Source organism: Vicugna pacos, chromosome 9 (genome assembly GCF_048564905.1).
Source record: "Vicugna pacos chromosome 9, VicPac4, whole genome shotgun sequence".
NCBI classification, from domain to species: domain Eukaryota; kingdom Metazoa; phylum Chordata; class Mammalia; order Artiodactyla; family Camelidae; genus Vicugna; species Vicugna pacos.
Window position 1 is genome coordinate 27,989,334 of NC_132995.1, and position 22,113 is coordinate 28,011,446.

Consider the following 22,113-nt stretch of genomic DNA (forward strand, 5'->3'; position numbering starts at 1 on the left):
GGTTCTTATGATTAGATTTTGTTTGACACCTGCATCTCAATGTTCATAGCAGCACTGTTTATTTTTATAGTTTTTGATTGTTTGAAATATGATATTATTTCACCCTATAACTATCGAGTTTTAAAGCCTTTTGTTTTGTTTTACTTTTCTTGTAGCATTAGTACAAAACTTTTATAAGAAGATAATTTTAGTTCTAAGCCAGTAATTCTTAACCCTGGGGTGATTTTGCAATGCCTGGAGACATTTTTGATTGTCACAACTGTACTACTTGAATCTAGTGGATAGAGACAATGCAGAGAGCAGCCCTCCGCAGAAAACGATCTGGCCCAAAATGCCAGCTTTGCTGAGGTTGAAAAAACTGTCCTGCAAAATCTGTGAGTTATGCTAATTTTATAATGTTAACTTGCTGGATAGTGAAGGGGAGCCCTTGTAAAATCAAATTTTTTTCTTTCTTTATTCTTACAGGGATAACCTGTTCTCAGTAATACTGTTTTTCTAGAACCACCTGGATAAATGTAATTTAACTTGTCTTACCAAATCACGTATCCTTGTGGGTTTTCTTTTTCTTTCTTGCTTGATTTTTTTTTTTTATGAATTTCCAAAGGGTACTTTTGAAAGCTCAAAACCTTATTTGTGTAACCATCCTTTTTTTTTTTACCTACCTTAATTGAATTTCTTTGAATTTTGCATCTTACAACTAAATTGTAAGTTGAGAGGCTTAGAAAATCATTAGTTTAGTATTATAATTTAAGAAAGAAAAAGATACCTGAAATATGAAGTTGGCATATGTACAACTGATTGTGTTTTTCTTAGTTTGCTGTAGAATAAAGATTTGAAATGTACTCACTCCCCCTTTTCCACCCAAACTCCAGAGCTGTATTTTCTTCTGTATTCTTTTTCCATAACTCAATTTGGTTTGAAATGTAAATGATCTTGGTTTCTACAGTAGTACTTAAGAAGAAAAAGCTACCATTTCTATTTTTCATGTGATGAAATTGTCTATAACCTGATGAAGAACTCATCTAGTAGTATTTATCTTCAAAAATGTTTACAATTATATTTGAATAATGATGTAAAATTAAAATAGTGAAAATTAGTTACATGAATCTCTTGGGAATCACTTGTTAGGCAAACTTTGATCTTATAGATCAATGGCTATCATTGTCATTGTTACTGCCTCTCAGAGCAGTGACAAGCAAGGAAAAAGATTTTTTTTTTTCCTTTTAGAGCTTGATTTTCATAAACCCTGAATAGAAGATAATTAAGAATGATACCAGCTTTTAGAACATAATACACCAATTATACTTTTTTTGCCAACAAAATAAAGCTTGCAAATAGACTGTAAAAAACACAGTTGTCTAAATGAAAATTAATTTCATATATTTAAATGGGTGTTCAACTATATTTCATATCATCATTAACACCCATTTCTTGAGAGAAAAAAAGAGTTATGACGTCTAATTTATAGTTCCTTAGTTTCTTTTTCTTGCCCAATTACCTTCATTTGTAGGATGAAATTATTTCCAGCATTAAAAAAATTTTTTTGAGGCAGTTGAAGAGTTGACAAAATTGGGAAAGAATTCATCCAATTCAAATAGCTTGTTATAGTAGGCTTCTGAAAAATACTTTTGACTAAAAATATAGGAGTCTTCAACGTATGATAGTTTTTTCTCTCTTCATTACTGTTTCAAATGTTAAAAACTCTTAACGTATCTGATTTGACATTCAGGTTCTTTTAAAAAATTTTTTTTATTGACGTATAGTTGATTTACAATGTTAGTTTCAGATGTATAGCAAAGTGATTCAGTTATACATATACATGCATATATGTATTTTCTTTTTAGATTCTTTTCCATTACATGTTATTGTGAGAAATTGAATAGAGTTCCCTGTGCTATACAGGTCCTTGTTGTTTATCTATTTTATATGTAGTAATGTGTGTCTGTTAATCCCCAGCCCCTAATTTATCCCTCCTCACCTTTTCCCCTTTGGTGCCAGTCTCACGGACATGGAAAACAAACCATGTTCAGATTCTTAAAGCTGTTGTGATGAAGCATATCATTAGTGCCTTCGCTAAATTATACATTTCTGCTTTTTCTAGTCTAGTCTGTGTCTTCTTTTATAGTTTTGGGAGTTGGGAATGTAATGCTAACTTTATTTTTTAGATTATGTACTACATTCACGTTTACATAGACTTTTAAAAAGGTATATGAGAACTTTTCCTCCTTACATTGCCCCTCAGCTACCCAATTTCTTTTTGTGTTCTTCTTGATTAAATTGTTTCTTTGTTATTCAGTATTTGCATATTTTATATACTTTTTGTGCCTTCTTTTTATAATTTTAATAATTTTATTGAGATTTAATTGACATATAATAAACTGCACATATTTAAAGTATATAATTTGATATGCTTTAAATATTTAACATATGTATACACCAATGAGACCTTCACCACAATCAGTATAGTGAACACGTCCGTCGCCCCAAGGTATGGGTATGCCCTTGTGTTTACTTCCTCCCACCTCTGCCTGCATCCTCCCCCTCCCCAAGTCTAGGCAACCATTCATCTTTTTTCAGTCAATATACATTTGTTCACATTTTCTAGGATTTTATATAAATGGAGTAACTCAAGATGTACTTTTTTTTTTAGTCTGACTGACTTCATTCAACATAATTATTTGTTAACTCATTCATGTGACCTTTTATTGCTGAGAATTATTCCGTTCTGTGGTATGAAACATATACATATATATATGTGTGTGTGTATATATGTGTGTGTGTGTGTGTGTGTGTGTGTGTGTATACACTTCTGTCTCTGATTCTTGGTAATGTTTGGTTCTTTGACTCAGGTTCCTGACACAGAGCTTCTGAAACCCTTGTAATTTCCTGAGTGGTAGGAGGAGTGTCTGGCATATAGCTCCTAAATCTTCCTTGGAAATTCCTGGGTAGTAGAAGTGCCTTTTGTTCTTATCAGGTGACTCTTAGTGGGCTCCTGGATCAGGGGCTGGTCTCTACAAAGACCAAACTGTGATTAAAAGCTTAGAACTTTCAGCCACAGCCCCATTCTCTGGAGAGGGGAGAGGGGCTGGAAATTGAGTTAATAATCAGTGATGCCTGTCTGATGAAGTCTCTGTCAAACCCCTAAAGTATGGGGTTTGGAGAGCTTCATACTGTTTTCCACAGTGGCTGAACCAATTTACATTCTCAGCAACAGTGTACCATGGTTCCCTTTTCTCCGTACCCTCACCAACATTTGTTATTTGTGGTCTTTTTAATGATAGCCATTCTGACAGGTGTGAGGTGTTATCTCATGCTTTTAATTTGCATTTCTCTGATGAATAATGATGTTGAGCATCTCTTCGTATACCTGTTGGCCAAAGTATGTCTTTTTTGGAAAATGTCTATTCAAATCTTCTGCTCAATTTTTAATGGGGTTGCTTATGTTTTTGATGTTGATTTGTATAAGCTGTTAATGGATTTTGGATATTAACCCCTTGTTAGTCACATCAATTGCAAATGTTTTCTTCTGTTCAGTAGGTTGTCTTTTTTTTTTTTAATCAATGGTTTCCTTTGCTTTGCAAAAGCTTCTAAGTTTAATTAGGTTCTGTTTATTAATTTTGCTTTTATTTCCTTTGATTTAGGAGACAAATCCAAAAAAGAATGTTGCTACAAATTATGTCAAAGAGTGTTCTGCCAATGTTTCTTCTAGAAGTTTTATGCATTTTGATCTTACATTTAGATCTTTAATCCATTTTGAGTTTATTTTTGTATATGGTGTTAGAGAATGTTGCAGTTTCATTCTTTTGCATGTAGTTGTCCGGTTTTCCCAGCACCACTTACTGAAAAGTTTGTCGTCTTTTCTCCATTGAATATTTTAGACTCCTTTGTCGTAGATGGACCACAGGTTTATTTCTGGGCTTGCTATTCTCTTCCACTGGGCTCTGTGTCTGTTTTTGTGCCAGTATCATACTGTTTTACTGTAGAAATAAAATGGACTTTTATAGTGTATCCTACAGCCTTGCTGAATTTACTAGTTTCAGGAGGTTTTTTTGGTTTTGTTATTTTTTTTGTTTGTTTTAGATTCTTTGGGGTTTCCTACATACTCAGTCATGTTATCTGCAGATAAGGACAGTTTTATTTCTTCCTTTTTGATCTGTATCCCTTTTCTTTTCTTTCTTTCTTTCTTTTTTGCATGTATTGCAGTGGATAGAAGCACTACGTTGAATAAGAATGGCAAGGGGCAGGTATCTTTGTCTTGTTCCTGATCTTAAGGGGGCAAGCATTAAGTCTTTTACCATTAATTATAAGGTTAACTGTAGGGTTTGTGTGTGTGTGTGTGTGTGTGTGTGTGTGTGAGTTTCAAGAAGTTTCCATCTATTTCTATTTTTCTGAGAGTTTCTAGCATGAATGATTATTGAGTTTTTCAAATGCCTTTTCTGCATCCATTGATATGGTTATGTGGTTTTTCTTTAATTTGCTAATGTGTTGTATTACATTTGTTGATTTTCAAACATTGAAACAACTTTGCGTCCCTGGAATAACTTCTACTTGGTCATAGTGTATAATTCTTTTTATATATTGTTGAATTCTTTTTGGTAGTATTTTGTTAAGAATTTTTCTGTTTATTTTCATGGGAGATATTGATCTATACTTTTTTTTTTTTGTACCATCTTTGTCTGGTTTTGGTATCAAGGTAATAGGAGATTTGTATGAATGAATTGGAAGCTATACTGAATTGAAATGAAGTATTTTCTCCTCTTCTGTTTACTAGAAGAGATTGTGTAGAATTGCTGTTAATTCTTTAAATTCTGATAGAACTTTCCAGTTAAGCCAGTTGATCTAAAGATTTCTTTTTTTGTGAATTTTAATATAAATCAATTTATTTAATAATTATATCACTATTCAAATTACGTATTTCATATTGGGTGAATTGTGGTAGTTTGTGTTTTTTAGGAATTGGTCTGTTTTATCTAGGTTGTCAACTTTGTCTGTGCTAGTTTTCCATTTTCTTATTATCCTTTTGATGTCTGCATGGTCTGTAGTGATATCTCGTTTCATTGCTGATAGCTAGAGGTCTTTTCAGATAGCCAACTCTTTTTATTTTGTGTGTGTGTGTACTGTAACTTATTAAACTTTGGGCTTTGAGTTTGTTTCAGATTTGTCACATTACAAACTATACTGTAACAACATTCATTTGAATTATTTGCTTAGAATCAAGCAATTCCCTGGAGTGGGATTTCTGGGTCAAAGGAGGTGAACATTTATATACTTTTACTTTCAAGCACCACATTTTCAGAAGAGAAAGCCAACTCTTTGTTTCACTTATTTTCTCTATTATTTTTCTCTTTTTAATTTTACTGATTTCTGGACTTTACTGTTTCCTTCCTTCTGCTTGCTTTGGGTTTATTTTGCTCTTCTTTTTCCAGGATCTTCAGTGGGAGCTTAGATTATCAATTTGAGACTGCTCCTCTTTTTTAATGTGTTCATTTAGTACTATAAATTTCTCTGTCAGCACTGCTTTAGCTGTGTCCCACACATTTTGATGTTTTATTTTCATTTTCAACTAATGTAGTGTATTTTTAAAATTCCCTTTGATGCTTCCTTTTTAACCCAGGGCTTATTAGAAGTGTGCTGTTTAGTTTCCAAGTATTTGAAGATTTTCCTGTTATATCCTGTTACTGATTTCTAGTTTGGTTTTATTGTGCTCAGAGAATACACTCTGAATGATTTAAAATATCTTAAATTTGTTTCATGACCCAGCCCAGGACATGATATAATTTGGTATATGTTCCATAGACACTTGAAAAGAAGGTATGTTTTGCTGTTATTTGGTGGAGTTGATTAGATTCTGTTAGTTAATGGTGTTGTTGAGTTCTTCTATATCTTTAACTTTTTGTCTACTTGTTTCATCAGTTATTGAGAGAGTGATGTTGGAATCTCCAGCTGTAATTATAGTAGTAATCTTTTTCTTTTTTCATTTCTGTTAGTTTTTGCTTCATGTATTTTGCACTTTTTTTTTTTTTGGTGCATTCACATTTAGGATTGTTTTCTTGGTTGATTATTTTAGAATTTTATAATTTCCTATCTCTAGTAATTTTCTTTGCTTTGATGCCTACTTCATAATGTATTAATATAGCTACTTGTGCTTTTTTGTATTAATATTTACATGTGTATGAACATTTTCTAACCTTCTACTTTGAACCTGCTACAATATATTTGAAGCGAGTTTCTTATAGACAGTATATAGTTGGGTCATGTTTTTTAATATACTCTGCCAATCTCTGTCTTTCAGTTGGTTTGTTTATATTAATTACATTTAGTGTAGTGTAATGGTGTGTTGCGACTTAAGTCTGACATTTTATTTTGTGTTTTGTTTGTTCTTTCTCTTTTTAAAAAATTTGTTTTTTTTTCCTCTGTTCTCAGTTTCTTGAACATTGCTAAAAATTCCATTTTGTTTTAATCTGTAGTACTTTTTAGTTGAGATATAATTGACATGTATTTGTAGTATTTATCACTGTCTCTTTGTATAGCTTTTTTAATGATTGCTCTAGATAGTACATTATGTATACCTATTTTATCATAGTTTTCTGGTGTCATGATTTTACCAGTTTGAGTGAAATATAGAAACCTTATCACCCTTTTTATTCCTTCATGCTTTTCCATTGATAACATAATTGTCTTAAATATTTCTTTGACATATACTTAGAACCATACCAGACAGTTTTATAATTTTTACTTCAGTCATTAAACATAATTTAGAAAACTTGAGAGAAGAGGGAAAGCTTATTGTATTTACCCACACTTTTCTCTTTCTGTTGTTCTTTCTTTTTTCCTAACGTCCCAAGATTCCTTTTTGTTCACTTTTTTCTTTAGAGAATTCCCTTTAGCCATTATTTTAGGATAGGTTTGTTGATGACAAATTATTACAGCACCTCTTCATGTACCTGTTGGTCATCTGTATGTCTTCCTTGGAAAAATGTTTATTCAGATCTTCTGCCCATTTTTCAGTCGGATTGTTTATTTGTTTGTTATTGAGTTGTATGTATTCTTTATAAATTTTGGATATTAGCTCCTTATCAGATACATGTTTGCAAATATTTTCTTCCATTCAGTAGATTGCCTTTTCATTTTGTTGATTCCTTTTGCTGTGCAGAAGCTTTTTAATTTAACGTAGTCCTACATGTTTATTTTTGCTTTCATTGCATTTGCTTTTTGTTCAGATTCAAAAAATCATCACTAAGATCTATGTCATGAAGCTTGCTACTTATGTTTTCTTCTAGGAGTTTTACGGTTTCAGGTCTTATGTTCAAGTCTTTAATCCATTTTGAATTAATTTTTGTGTATGGTGTAATATATTGGTCATTCTTTTGCTTGTGGCCATCCAGTTTTTGTAGCACAGTTTATTGGGGGAGAATGTCCTTTCCGCATTTTATATTCTTCTCTCCTTTGTAGTAAATTAAATGACCCTGTGTGCGTGGGTTTATTTCTGGGCTCTCTTTTCTGTTCCACTCATCTGTGTGTCTGTTTTTATGCCCATACTGTAGTGTTTTAACTACTGTTGCTGTGTAATATCGTTTGAAATCAGGAAGTGTGTTGCTTCCCACTTTATTCTTCTTTCTCAGGATTGCTTTGTACTCTTAGGTCTTTTGTAGTTCTATACAAATTTTTGGATTACTTTTTCCATTTTTGTGAAACATGCCATTGGCATTTTGGTAGGGATTGCATTGACTCTGTAGATTGTTTTGGGTAGTATGACATTTTAACAATATTGATTCTTCCTACTCATGAGCATGGAATATCTTTCCATTTGTTTGTGTCTTCTTCAACTTCTTTCATTAATGTCTTACTGTTTTTAATACATAAATTTTTCACCTCCTTGGTTAAATTTGTTCCTGGGTATTTTATTCTCTTTGATGCAGTTGTAAATGGGGTTGTTTTCTTAATTTCTCTCTCTGATAGTTTGTGTATAGAAATGCAACAAATTTTTGTGTATTGATTTTGTATCCTGCAACTTTGCTGAATTTGTTTATTAGTTCTGACAGTTTTTAGATGAAGTCTTTAGGGTTTTCTATGATGTCATTTGCAAATAGTGACAGTTTTACTTCTTTCCAGTTTGGGTGCCTTTTACTTCTTTTTCTTGCCTTATTGCCCTGGCTAGGACTTTGAACACTATGTTGAATAAAAGTGGTGAGAGTGGTCATCCCCATTTTGTTCTTGATTTTAGAGGCAAAGCTTTCCGCTTTGAGTATAATGTTAGCTGTGAGCTTGTCATACATAGCTTTTATTATGGCAAGGTATGTTCCTTCTGTACTTGCTTTGTTGAGAATTTTTATCATTAATGGATGCTTAATTTAGTCAGATGCATCTACTGAAATGACCGTATGATTTTTATTCTTCATTTTATTAAGACAGTGTATCACATTGACTTATTTGCGGATGTTGAACCATTTTCCATCTCTGGAATTATCTCACTCAATCTTGGTATATGATCCTTTTAATGTATTGTTTAGTTTGGTTTGCTAAATATTTTGTTGAGGATTTTTGCATCTGTGTTCATCAAGGATGTTGGCCTGTAACTTTCTTGTCTTGTGATAATGCTTTTCTGGTTTTGGTTTCAGGGTAATGCTGGCCTCATAAAATAAAGTTAGTAGAGTTTCCTCCTGTTTCGTTTTTTGGAAGAGCTTGAGAAAGATTGTTAATCATTCTTCTTTGATTGTTTGGTAGAATTCGCTAGTGAAGCCATCTCTCCTGGCAGTTTTGTTTGTTTGGAGGTTTTTGATTACTGATGCAGTCTCTAGTAATTGGTCTGTTCACATTTTCTATTTCATCATGATTCAGTCTTGATGAGTTACATGTTTTTCAGAGTTTATCCATTTCTTCTAGGTTGTTCAGTTTGTTAGAATGTGATTGTTCATAGTAGTTTCTTATGATCCTTTATATTTCCGTGTTTTCAGTTGTAATATCTCTTCTTTTGTTTCTGAATTTATTTATTTGAGTTTTCTCTCTCTCTTTTTTTTTTTTTTTGGCAAGTCTAGCTAAAGGCTTGTCAGTTTTGTTTATCTTTCCAAAGGACCAGCTCTTAATTTCATTGATCTTCTCTATTGTCTTTTCAGTCTCTGTTTAATTTATTTCTGCTCTAATCTTTGTTGTTTCCTTCCTTATCCTAGCTTTGGACTTTGTTTGTTCTTTTTCTAGTTCCTCGAGATGTAAAGTTAGGTGGTTTGAGACTTTTCTTGTTTCTTGAGGTTGGTATTTGTCACTATGAGCTTCACTCTCAGAGCTCCTTTTGCCACATCCCACAAATTTTTATATATTTTCATTTTTGTTTGTTTCTAGGTACTTTCTGATTTTTCTTTTTATTTCTTCTGTAACCCATTGATTGTTCAGTAACATGTTGTTTAACTGTCACGTATTTGTGAATTTTCCAGTTTTCTTTATGTAATTATTTCTAGTTTCATACAGTTGTTTGGAAAATATGCTTTATATGACTTCAGTTCTCTTAGGTTTATTAAGACCTGTTTTGTGGCCTAATGTGTGATCTCTCCTGGAAAATATTTCATGAGCAATTGAGAATAATTGTATTCTGTTGCTTTTGAATGGAATGTTCTGTATATGTCTGTTAAGTCTGTCTGGTTTAGTGTATCATTTAAGGCATATGATTCCTTACTGATTTTCGGTTTGGATAATCTACCCATTAATGAAAGTGAGGTATTAAAGTCCCCTACTATTATTATACTGCTGTCTATTTCTACTTTTAGGTCTGTTTATATATTTAGGTGCTCATATGTTGGGTGCATAAATATTTACAAACGTATCCTCTTGGTGGATTGACCCTTCTGTCATTATGTAATGCTCAACTTTGTCTTTTACTACAGTTTTTGTTTCAAAGTCTTTTTTTTTTTTTTCGGTATAAATATAACCACACCAGCCTCTTTTGGTTTCTATTTGCATGGAATATGTTTTTCCATCCCTAGATCTTCAATGTTTGTGTGTTTTTATATCTGAAGTGGGTCTCTTGTAGACAGCATACAGATGGGTCTTGTTTTTTCTAAATCCATTTAGCCCCTTTATGTCTTTTGTTGAGATAATTTAGCCCATTCACATGTAAAAAATTACTGATAAGTATGTACTTATTGTCATTTTGTTAATTGGTTTCTGGATGCTTTTGTATTTCCTCTCTATTCCTTTTTTCTTATCTTGCTCTATTCCTTTGTGGTTTGATGGCTTTCTTTAGTGGTATACTTATATTCCTTTCTCTTTATCTTGTGTGTGTTTTTTTCCCAAGTGTGTTTGTAATTGCTTATTGAAGCATTTTAATCACGATTGGTTTAAAAAATCTTTGTCAGATAATTGCAACATCTTTGTCGTCTCAGTGTTGTTGTTTATTGATTATCTTTTAAAATTCTTCTTGGGATCTTCCTGGTTCTTGGTATAATGAATGATTTTTATTTGAAACATTGGACAGTTGGATATTATGTTCTGAGATTCTAGGTCATATTTCAACTTTCTATTTTTGTGGCTTAAGGGAATATGTATCACCTTGTTATTGCCAGGTGGAGGTAAAAGTCCAGCTTCCCAACTTGGCCTTTGTTGGAGTGGGTGGGGCCACTGTGTTTGACAGCAGTAGAGTGATTATTGCCTAAAAGTTTTCTGTCCTGCTGGGATTTGTCTTTTCTCATTCTTTAATGAGACCACACCTTTTTGTTGGGGATTTCTTTTGTCTGTGCCCATTTGCATTTTCTAGGTTGCTGGCTTCTTCAGCTCTAAGTTTGGGATATAGGAGGCAATACAAAACCTGGGCAAATCTTTGTGTCATTCCTTAGATCCTGTAGTTCCTAGCCTATCTGCCTTCTCTTCACCTTTTAGGGTCTTCTCATTTTTGTTTTATATGTTACATCTAGAGTTTTTAGTTGTACTTATCAGGAGGAATAGGAAAAATTACATCTACTTATCTTCCCAGAAGAGTAAGTTGTACATTTTTTTAAAAAAAAGTTAACAGTAGATCTTAGGGATCATTTCATATTTGTTCATAAATTCCATACTTAATCTTTTGCTTAAATTATTGCATTGTATTTCATTTTATGAATGTATCATAATTTAACTAGTTCCTACTGATGAGCATTAAGGCTGTTTTCAATCTTTCGCTATTATAAACAGTGCTTCAGCAAGTAATGTCATATATATATGTCAATTTGCGTGTATCCAGTGCAGCTAAAAGATAACTTCCTATGTTGTCATCCCTTTCTTTTTAGGGAGCTATATGTTCCTTTGATAGAAGAGTTACTTTGTCCTGAAAGAAATTAGAATATTTCATTTTAGACAGTTCTAATTGTGAAAAAGTCACTCCTCATGTGATACGTGCTTTACATCTACCTTCACACAATTTCCCTCACTGATTCTAGTTCTAACTGGGGTTGAAGTTAGGACAAATCCAACCCCTCTTCCTTACAGAAACCCTCGGATATTCAAAGACGAGAGTCTTTTACACTTCACGTCTTCTGTTCTCTCTAAACAGTTTGAGTCATTTTAGTCATTTCTCATGGCTTCTAGATATTGTGAATAAGATCTGGTTTGTTGAAGACACCTTTACACTTGGACAGCTTGAGGGGAACAGAACATCGTAGTCCATATGTGGACTGATTGTTGCAATAGAACAGGGCATCAGCAGAAAAGATTTTGGAATAGCCCTGTCAAAATTTGAGTTATGTTCCCAGAGCCACTTCCGTGCCTTCCTTGCATAGAGTTGATAGTATTTCTTGTCTGAATGAATGCACTTATAAACTAATGAATTAATGATTACTAAGCTTATACTTGACTTATCCCCAAATTTGTTTGCATGTGCCTCTGCTTATGATTCTATACTTTTATGGTTGATTGGGGGGACATGTGGCAGAACTTTACATTTGTCCCTGTTTAACTTCATGTCATTAGAGTTCTCCAGTCTTCCAGCATTTTCACATCATTCTGGATACTAATTCTGTTCTTTCACGTTTTGTCTCTCCCTCTCAATGTCATGTCATCTGTAGATTTTTCCTGTGTGCCAGCAATATAGTTATCTGAGTATTTAAACGGCGTATATTATATTCACATTAAAATATTCTTAAGATCTTAAAAAAAAAGATAACTTCCTGGAAGTAGATTTGCTGGGTCAAAGGGTATGTGTACTTTACATTTTGATAGATAATTCTAAGAAGCCTTCTATAGAGATCTGAATCACTCTGAATATTGTCTGTATGGGCAAGAATCCTGCTCATATGAGACAACTGGAGCTCAAAAGTTTATTTTGAAGCACTAGATCATAGTATGCAACTCTGATGTTATTTGTACAGAACCTTCCAGGATTTCTTGAATAATTGTTCAAATAAAATTTTCTAAAATATAATGAAAATATTTATTTTGACCAGTAATCTCACCTGAAAGAGGTTTTTAGATAGTTACTATGTATATTATATTTGGTATTAAGTTTTATAATTCTTCATTTCTACTCAAATAAACTTATATTTTCTTCAGTAGATTTCTCTGCGGATATTAAATTGTCATTTGGGTCTGAATTATGCTCTTGTGGCTGATGATGTTAAGCAATATATCAATTAAGCAATTATTCTCAATTTAATTTAAATTTTTCTCCATTTAAATGCATTTTCTCCATTTAAAAGACATTTCTGGTGGGTTTGATTGTTATTGTTCACTAGTTTATTGTTATGATTTCCAACTCAGATTTCTCCAAGGAATTTTTCTTTTTCTGTTTAAATCAGTGAGAATGATGGACAGGCTGCTAATTTTATCATTTTTAATGCACTCCTGCTGTATATATATAATGGGTAATTTTGTCTTCATTTCTTTTCTTGACACAATGTCCATATTGTTGTGTACGTCTTTTTTTAAAACATTTTTTATCGAATTATAGTCATTTTACAGTGTTGTGTCAAATTCCAGTGTAGAGCACAGTTCTTCAGTTATACATGAACATACGTATATTCATTGTCACATTCTTTTTCGCTGTGAGCTACCACAAGATCTTGTATATATTTCCCTGTGCTATACAGTATAATGTTGTTTATCTATTCTACATATGCCTGTCAGTATCTACAGATTTTGAACTCCCAGTCTATCCCTTCACACCCCCCTCCTCCTTGGCAACCACAACTTTGTATTCTATGTCTATGAGTCTGTTTCTGTTTTGTATTTATGTTAATTTGTCTTTGTCTTTTCTTTCTTTCTTTCTTTTTTTTTTTTTTTTTAAGATTCCACATATGAGCGATCTCATATGGTATTTTTCTTTCTCTTTCTGGCTTACTTCACTTAGAATGACATTCTCCAGGAACATCCCTGTTGCTGCAAATGGTGTTATGTTGTTGGTTTTTATGGCTGAGTAGTATTCCATTGTATAAATATACCACATCTTCTTTATCCAGTCATCTGTTGATGGACATTTATGCTGTTTCCATGTCTTGGCTATTGCAAATAGTGCTGCTATGAACATTGGGGTGCAGATGTCTTTTTGAAGTAGGGTTCCTTCTAGATATATGCCCAGGAATGGGATTCCTGGGTCATATGGTAAATCTATACCTAGTCCTTTGAGGAATCTCCGTACTGTTTTCCACAGTGGCTGCACCAACCTGCATTCCCATCAGCAGTGTAGGAGGGTTCCCTTTTCTCCACAGCCTCTCCAGCATTTGTCATTTGTGGACTTTTGAATGATGGCCATTCTGACTGGTGTGTAGTTTATTCTTTTTTTATTGCTATGTAGTATTCCATTATATGAGCAGACCACAGTTTGTCCATTCTTCTGTAGAATGCATTGTTCTAGCTTTTGGTTATTATGAATAAGGCAGCTATAACATTTTATATGTGCTGTTTGGTGGACGTTATCATGCTATATGTTTAATATCTTTTAATCAGGATTGTTTTAATCTCACAAAATTGTCAGATTTATTTCTTACTTTGTTTACTTTCCCCTGCTTTTCCTGAGATGGTAATCTCTTAAAACTCATTTAAGATAGAGGCTTTGATTTTGGATCATGATTATAATTGTGACAAAGAAATAAGAATGAGTTGGAAAAAAAAAGAAAAGAAAAGAAAAAAAAAGAATGAGTTGGTATGTAATTGCTGGAGGGCAAATTAAATATGGCATGTTACCCTTTATCTGCATACAATTCCGTAGGACTGTCCTATTCCTCAAAATTGGTATCTGACATCCCCACCCCCCACTGCCCCCTCTCCCCCCCAACAGAGTCTTTGGCAGAGATAACCACCGTTTCCAACTCTAGTGCCCTCCGCATTCCTAATCTTTGGTGCCTCCTGTAGCATCACTAGCCGTGTTGTCACAACAGACTCATCTGTTCTGCTCTTTGGTACTGCCAGGCCACCTTAGTTAAGACCATTTTCAGCCTTTATTATAATTACCACTAACCATATGATGTGTATACATTGAAGATATACATGTGACTGTCTTTTTAAAATGGACTTATATGCAGTTAATTATAGTCAATAGTGGGAATTAGTTTTCTTTAGTCAATTTATATGCTGTAATTTGGAAACTTTTGCCAGTGACTGAGAAGTTTTACCCCACAATGCTCTCATATGTGGTGCTTAGATATATTTGGTAATATCATAAAAATATTAGTGAATAGTTTTTCTTTTACTTGGTTAAATGCATGATTACTCACTGTAATTTTTGAATTAAAATAATATTCTGTTTGATCATATTATGAGACAGTTGAGATATGGTTTAATGATGCATTTTCCTTCCCCTCCAACCATGGACAAAAGTTACCAAGCATCATTTATATATAATTAGTTCAGTATCATTTCCTTTTTCTTAAAAAAGATGGCATTTTCCTTGTGCTTAAAATGTAAAACTTTCCCTATTTTTTTTGCTTTCTATTCTTAAAAATCCACTGGGGGTGACACTGTTTTTGCTGATACACAGCTTTAACAGGTATAACTTCTAAGTGTCATGTTGGACTCTACAGGTGTGCTGAACTTTCCAGGGGAAAAAATTTCCAGACTGATTTTCCTACACTTGCTTGATCCAGTTTTGTGAATATCTTATGAAAATCAGTGACCTTTAAGGTTTAAAGTAGTCTTTGTATCAAAAACAAGTTTGCCAAAATTATTGCACCTATATTTCAAAAAGAAGTTTTGAGTGTTTTCTTCAGAAATATTGCTGCTGTCTATCTCTGGCTTTCTGCATCATTTCTTTGTGTATAGTTTTCTGTGTTATTTCTGTTTGTATGCATGTGCCTGTATATACATTTCTGTTATTTTTATTTTAACATATGTTTTAAAAAACTGATATATGTTCCTTACCAGGCTTTTTCCAAACTGTGTTCCATGAAATATATTAATCTGAGATGCTGAGCAGAGTGGCATAAAAAATGTTTCCAAATAAAATGTATCCCCCTTTGAGAGATTCACAATGCTTATTAGCATATTAAATGTTCTAGTGTTATGCAGTAAAGAAGTCTGTTTATGTCAGCATCTCCTAGAGGTATTTGAGTGTGGGACCCTTCATATCACACAGGAGTGTTCTGGGGATACTGATTTGGGAAATCCTATAAAAAACCAAGTAAAGTTTTCTTGGTGGTATTTTAACACATCAAATAAAATTGATTAAAAGTGATAACATTTTCAAGAAGTTAAAGCATTTAGCTATACTGTACTTGGGCTGTATTGTCTTATAGAAGTTACATTTTGAAATAGAGCAATGTTTTTTTTTTTTTTTTATCTCTTTCAGTACTTTTGATGGTTTTGACGAATTTGTGAAACTACTGTGAAAATGCTACTTTATGTTGGAAAGAGCCTTTTGTTGTTATTGTCAATCTTTGCTCAATTGTTTCTCTTCTATAAGAATTTGCTTGTGTCTTTAAAAAACACATTTACTGTTTCAGATAGCGTGACACAGGAAAGGAGGCCTCCCAAACTTGCCTTTATGTCAAGAGGTGTTGTGGACAAAGGTTCATCCAGTCATAATAAACCAAAGGTTACGGGTATGGATTAATAGAATACAGTTCTTAGTTATTTACATGATAATTTGATTTGCAATGGCATTGAAAGAAGATTAATGGTATTACTCCTTAATGTATATGTAGACATTCTTCTTTCAAACAATTTTAGTAGTTTACTGAAAAATGTTTATACATGGTGTTGTTTAAGCCACGATTTTTCAACGTTTTTTAATTGATGAAAAGTTTCCTGGGAGGACTTTGTCTTTTTCTGGTCCATATTAGCTGGTTTTCGGAATTCCCTATTTGTAACATTCGTACATAGAGTTTAGAGCTGCAACGGTACAAAATAGTCATGTATGGGTAATGTTATGTAGGATAAAGTATACTAGAGATTATGTGGATTTCTCTAGTTAGAGGTGGCACAAATTAAAATCCCAGACTGGTAGGCAAAAATTTTTATCTCTCTTCCAGAAACTCCCTCACAGTACATATGGAGTTCTTAGCTCTTCTTTTTTGGTTAGCTTCCACATATTCCATAGATTTATAGGGTAGTATTTATCCAAGCTAAACAGCTCATTTAAAAAGCTGTAAGAATTGTTCTTAACTCTGATGTAGGTTAGGAAAAGAATATTTTTTTCCTCAGTTATCTAGTGAACAAAACCTTTTCAGCTCATTTAAAAGGAAATTGTACTTTAAGAAATGTTTTATGTGACATTGGACCCTGAGAGACTTAGAATTAAATAGAATATATAAATAATAGTATTTTTTATGTTAACCTATAGATCTAGATAGGATAGGTCAAACTTGCTCCTTTCACTTAAATGTAAACAGCCTACAGAGCTTCTTAAGACATGCGTGACACTTAGGTGGTAGCGGATCTTAGTTATAGGTATAAAGTGTAGAGTTATCTGCTTTAAATTGAGAAGGAAATCAGATTTTATATGAGTTCTGGATGCCCGAGTGTTCTCAGCTGTGGCATGTCCTCTTAGTACTGAGGCAAGGGAGTGTCTTGCACTGTCTGTGACATAGCTACACTAGCATTTTCTTATAGTTAGTAAATTTAATATGTGAAAAATAATACCACTTCACTTTTTCTGAGACATGAAGAAATTCAGCAAGGAATTTGATGACTACCAATCCCAAAGTGTTTAAACCTTAAATCTTTTAAACTTGAATTGTGTATCAGTTTATATACACTTGAAGATTACCTTCTTTTGAGGGCAGCTGTTTTAAAATAATATGTTAAATTTGTGAACCAATAAGTTCAGCAAATGAAACTGGGGAATGGTTATTTTGACACTTGGAAATAAGCCATAGAACATGAAATGATTTCTTAATGCAGTTTGTTTTTTAAAAAAAAAAAAAAAGAGCAGGCTTCTCTTGATTTCCTGTTTTACTGTCATATTGTATCTTGGGCTGAAGAATCCTTTTGACATTGCAAAAGTGATTACCAGATTTTTAAAAACTTAAGACACTAATAAAATATATTGTGCTTGTATACATCTGTTGGTTGTGTAAATAATTGTTAACACCATATGGATATTAATTTCTCTTACAGAAAAACTTTCACACCATGTTGACTTTATTTTTAAAATAAACTTTTCTTGTTCCATAGGATCTACCTCAGACCCTGGAAATAGAAGCAGATCTGAATTATTTTATACCTTAAATGGGTCTTCTGTTGACTCACAACCACAATCCAAATCAAAAAATTCATGGTACATTGATGAAGGTAATCTAAAATTTTAGTATTCTTTATAATGATGTTTTGCTTTTAACCCACGAGAGAAAAAATAGCTTTTTCACCAACATATGTAGTTTTTGGAAACAGAATGAGTAGATAATTTTTTAGTTAATATTGCTAAATTAAAATATTATACACAGTTTGAACTGTACTTTTGTTAAGATTAATGTAACATTTAGAAAATGTATTAGCAGCTTGTTCTCTGCACCTCACTAACCTGTTTAGGGTAGACGATACCTAGAATCAGTTGAGTCATTTAAAGACTACTATCTTGATATCTTTAAACACTCCTTTTTAAAAACAGTACCTTCCCTTTGTTCTGGGATACCACTTCCTTCTGGTTTGTTTGTTTGTTTGTTTATTTATTTATTTATTTTGGTTTATCTATTCAACAGTTATTTACTGAGTGGCTGCTGTGTGCCAGAAACATATGTAGAATTGCAATCTTGATGAGTGCAATGGAGGTATATGATGCTGTGAGAGTACATTAAGGGATGCTTTTACTTACGGAACTCAGGGATATTTCTAAGAGGAAGTGACCTGAACTTAGATTTACCAGAGGAGGGATGGATAACAAATTGAAATGGGAGAGAAGAACCTTGTAGGCAGGAAAAATAGCATATGTAAAGGCCTTGTGGTAAAATGGAGCCTGGTGTTTGCCAAGGGCTAAAAAGAGCCGGAGTAGCCAGAACAGAGAGAACGTTTTATGAGATGAGAACGGAATGGCAAACAGGGCCAAGGCACGTGGAGCCCGGCATGCCCTATTAAAAGGAAAGTGGGAAGCCCCTGAAGGATTTTCAGCAAGGCGTTGCCTTTTGAAAAGATCGTTCTGGCTGCAGGATGGACAGTGGATGGAAGCAGGGGCTGTGTTAACACATGGACCCTGTTGAAGGCTGTTGATGGGCTCAGCTGTAGATTGTAGTAGCTGGGGTTAGACTTGTTGGGGAAGAGAAGGGGAGACGTAGTTGGCTGTGAGACATTTAGGAAGTGAACTGATGGGATTCACAGATTCAAAGTGAGAAGTAAGGAAGAAAGAGAAGTGAGTGATGACTCCTGTTTTTTGGGCTTGCGTATTTAGGTGATTGTGGAGGAAGGTGATGGATTTGCTTTGAATATGTTGAGTTTGAGGGGCCTTTTAAACTTCCTAGAGGTGATGTGTCAAGTAAGCACTGGCATATATATAGATCTAGTGCTTAGAAGAGATGATAAGAGAGAAATTAATTCGTAGGTTGCCTTCACATATGTGGTGGTTAGAATCCAGTGAATAATATCACCCATGGAGAAAGTGGGAATGGAGGATGTGGGTTTAGGCTGAGCCTTGAGGAGCATAATGGCCGGGAGGAGGATAATCCTTCAGAGGAGATAGAGAAGAGGTAACCAGAGGGATGTGGGGAAACCCAGAAGGATGTTGGGTCAAGAAGCCCAAGGAGCTAATGGACACCAGTATTGCTTCCGAGAGGGCAAACAAGATAAAGACCTAACAAACAGTCATTGGATTTAGCCAATGGAAGTCTCTGATGGCCTTAGTGAGTTATGTTTTTGTGGAGCGAGGAAATGGAGGCACAAGTCGTGTTGCCTAAAATGTAAGTTTGGGCTTCATCCTGGACTTCCTTTCTCTCTCGCTCTCTCATTAGTCACATCCAGATGTCACCAAATCCCCTGGGTTTCTTCCCCTTTAATAAGTAACACTAGAATCTTTCCTCTCTTCTTCATTTCTGAAACCACTCCCTTAGTTCAGATCCTTTTTCTTTTTTTGCTGTCTGGATTAATATAGTGACCTTCTAACTGGTTCTAAAAGACCTAAATGGACATATAAAATAATGAAATTTGTAGGGAGTAGGCCTTCATCTGTAAACTAGAAAATAGAAGTAATTTAGTTGTAAAAGAACATTGTTTTTGTAATTGATTTTACTTACACATTCCACAAGCTATTCCCTACAACATTTACTTCATGTATTCAATTTTTTTTCAAATATTGAGTTATTTTCTTGGGTTAATGGCTATACCAAATGTTATGGATCCAACCATGGAAGAGACTAACAGAATTTCTGGTCATAAGGAGCTTATACTCTAGTTGATACGGTAGACAGTGAATGTGTAGACAGACAAGGTAATAATTGTGACATGTTCAGTGAAGGCAATGAACAAGGTGATAGCAGCTGGTGGGAAGCCAGCCACCATAGAGTGGTTTGGAAGAGACTCTTTGAGGAAATGATATTTACACTGAGATCTGGCTAATGTGGATGAACCTGCCAGAGAGAGAGCTTGAGAGGAACATTCTAGGCAGAGGAAATAGTAAAGGCAAAGGCCCTGAGGTGAGAAAATATATTTGGGGAACGGGAAGTAGGTTCAAGTGGCCACAGTAGGGTAAGCAAGGGAAAGAGGTATATGGAACAAGTTCGGAGAGGTAGGTAGGAGCTAGATTACCTAAGACCTTGTAAGTCTTGGTAACAAGTTGAACACTTATTGTGAGAATACTGGAAAGCCACTGAAGGTTTTAAACAGAGGAATGATACAGGATCACATAGGATCTTTAAATTTTAAAAAGATCTCACTAGTTGTTCTGTGGTAATTAGATTGGAGAGGGGCAAGAAGAGGGACAGAGAGACCAGGTAAGAGACTGGCTGCAGGTGACAGTTGATGGTGGCTTCGACTAGGAAGGTGATGGTCGAGGTTAAGAGAAGTGGACAAATTTGAGATATATTTTGGAGATAGAAACAACAGAACTTGCTTTATGGAATTGAGGGTTGGGCTTGGGGGGTTGAGGATTTGAGAAAGAAGAGTAACTTAAAAAAAAATCTTAGATTAAGTATTATTACCAAATCTTAAATGGATAAGGTATAAACTACAGTGAACACCCACGTAGTTACCGCTCACTTTAAGAAAAAGAATTTTAGCATTCCCTTTCAAACCCCTGTGGTGCCTCTTCCTAGTGTCATCCTCTTCACTCTCTCCTCTGAGCTACTGTCAGCTTTAATTTAGTGTTTGTCCTTCTCTTGGTTTTCATTTTAGCCTTATGAGTTTGTATATCTAAACAGCATATTGTTAGTTGCATAGTTTTGAGCTTTATATACAGGAATCACACTATATGTGTATTGTGTAATTTCTTCCCTCAACATTATGTTCCTAAGATTCATCCAAGTTAGTAGTATGTGATTATAATTTATTTGTTTTCATTGCTGTATGATATTCCATTCCATTTCATTTCATTGCTGTGCAGTATTTAAATATACCACAATGTAATTATCCATTTGAACATCAATGTACATTTGAATTGGTTTTATCTTCCTGCTATTATTAACAGCTCTGCTATTCACATTCTTACCCATGTCTAGGAAATGTACCAAGAAGTGGAATTACTAGATGTGCACAAAATATGCATTTTTCCTTTAGTAAATAACGCCAAACTGTTTCCCAGAGTAGTCATACCAGTTTACACTCCCATCAGCTGTGTAAGGGGTATTGTTACTTCTCATCATTATCAACAGTATGTTCTAAGACCTTCAGCTTTTGAAATGATACCTCACATTGATTTTAACTTTATCTTTTGTGTTTATGTGAGGACACGAATCTTTTCATTAATTTGTTGGTGATTTAGATTTCTTTCTCTGTGAGTTGCCATTTCAGGTCTCTTGTCCATTTTTTCTTAGGTTTTTTTTTTCTTGATTTTTTTAAAAAAAAAGTCTTAAGGGCCTTTTTCAAATTATAATCTTTCGTCAGAAATAAGAATTGCATATATTTTCTCCTTGTTTGTGACTTGCATTTTCATTCTTTCTTTTTATGAACAAGCAGCTCTTAATTTTAATGTGGTCATACTTGTCAGTCTTTTCTTTAACGGTGTATATACACACATGTTTAAGATAGTCCTCTCTACCCTAAAATCATACAGAACATTCTTCTGTATTGTCTTCTAAAATTTATCATTTTGCCTTTGCCACTTGTCTTTAAGCCACCTGGAAATGGTTTTTGTAGGGATCCAATTTAATTTAAAAAAAAAATGTATATGGGTAAGTGATTATCGGCACTGTTTAAGAAGTTTGTTCTTTCCCCACTGATCTGCAGTGTCTGCCTGGCAGCTCTGTTAGTTATTTTAATGGAAGAGCTTTTGGCTTTGGTTCTTTTTATTTTATGTTTGCTTTCTCTTTCATTAATTTCTGTTTTTTGTATTTATTCTTTCCTCTTGACTACTTTTTGGCAGGTTATTCTGTTGTTTTTCTAACTTCCTAAGTTCTATGCTGAGTACAATAATATTACCTTTCTTTTTTTTTCTAAATTAAACCATTAAATCTGTATATTACTTTTGTAAGTATTACTTTAGTTGTGTCCACAAGTGTTCATTTTTTTTTCTTTCTTTTTTCTTTCTTTTTAAAAATTTACATTATCATTTCTTCTTTGATTCTTTAGTTATCTAGAAGCATC

General features: G+C 33.7%; 1 protein-coding gene across 11 annotated transcripts in view; it reads left to right on the forward strand.

Moving 5' to 3' along the window:
- Positions 1–22,113, forward strand: part of CYLD (CYLD lysine 63 deubiquitinase) — a 64,515-nt gene that overhangs the window by 21,725 nt on the left and 20,677 nt on the right. For all 11 annotated transcript variants that reach the window (XM_015242273.3, XM_072967354.1, XM_015242274.3 and 8 more), the window contains 2 exons: positions 15,894–15,992; positions 17,566–17,682. In XM_015242273.3, the coding sequence (XP_015097759.1) occupies positions 15,894–15,992; positions 17,566–17,682 (216 nt within the window). The remainder of the gene's footprint in view (positions 1–15,893; positions 15,993–17,565; positions 17,683–22,113) is intronic.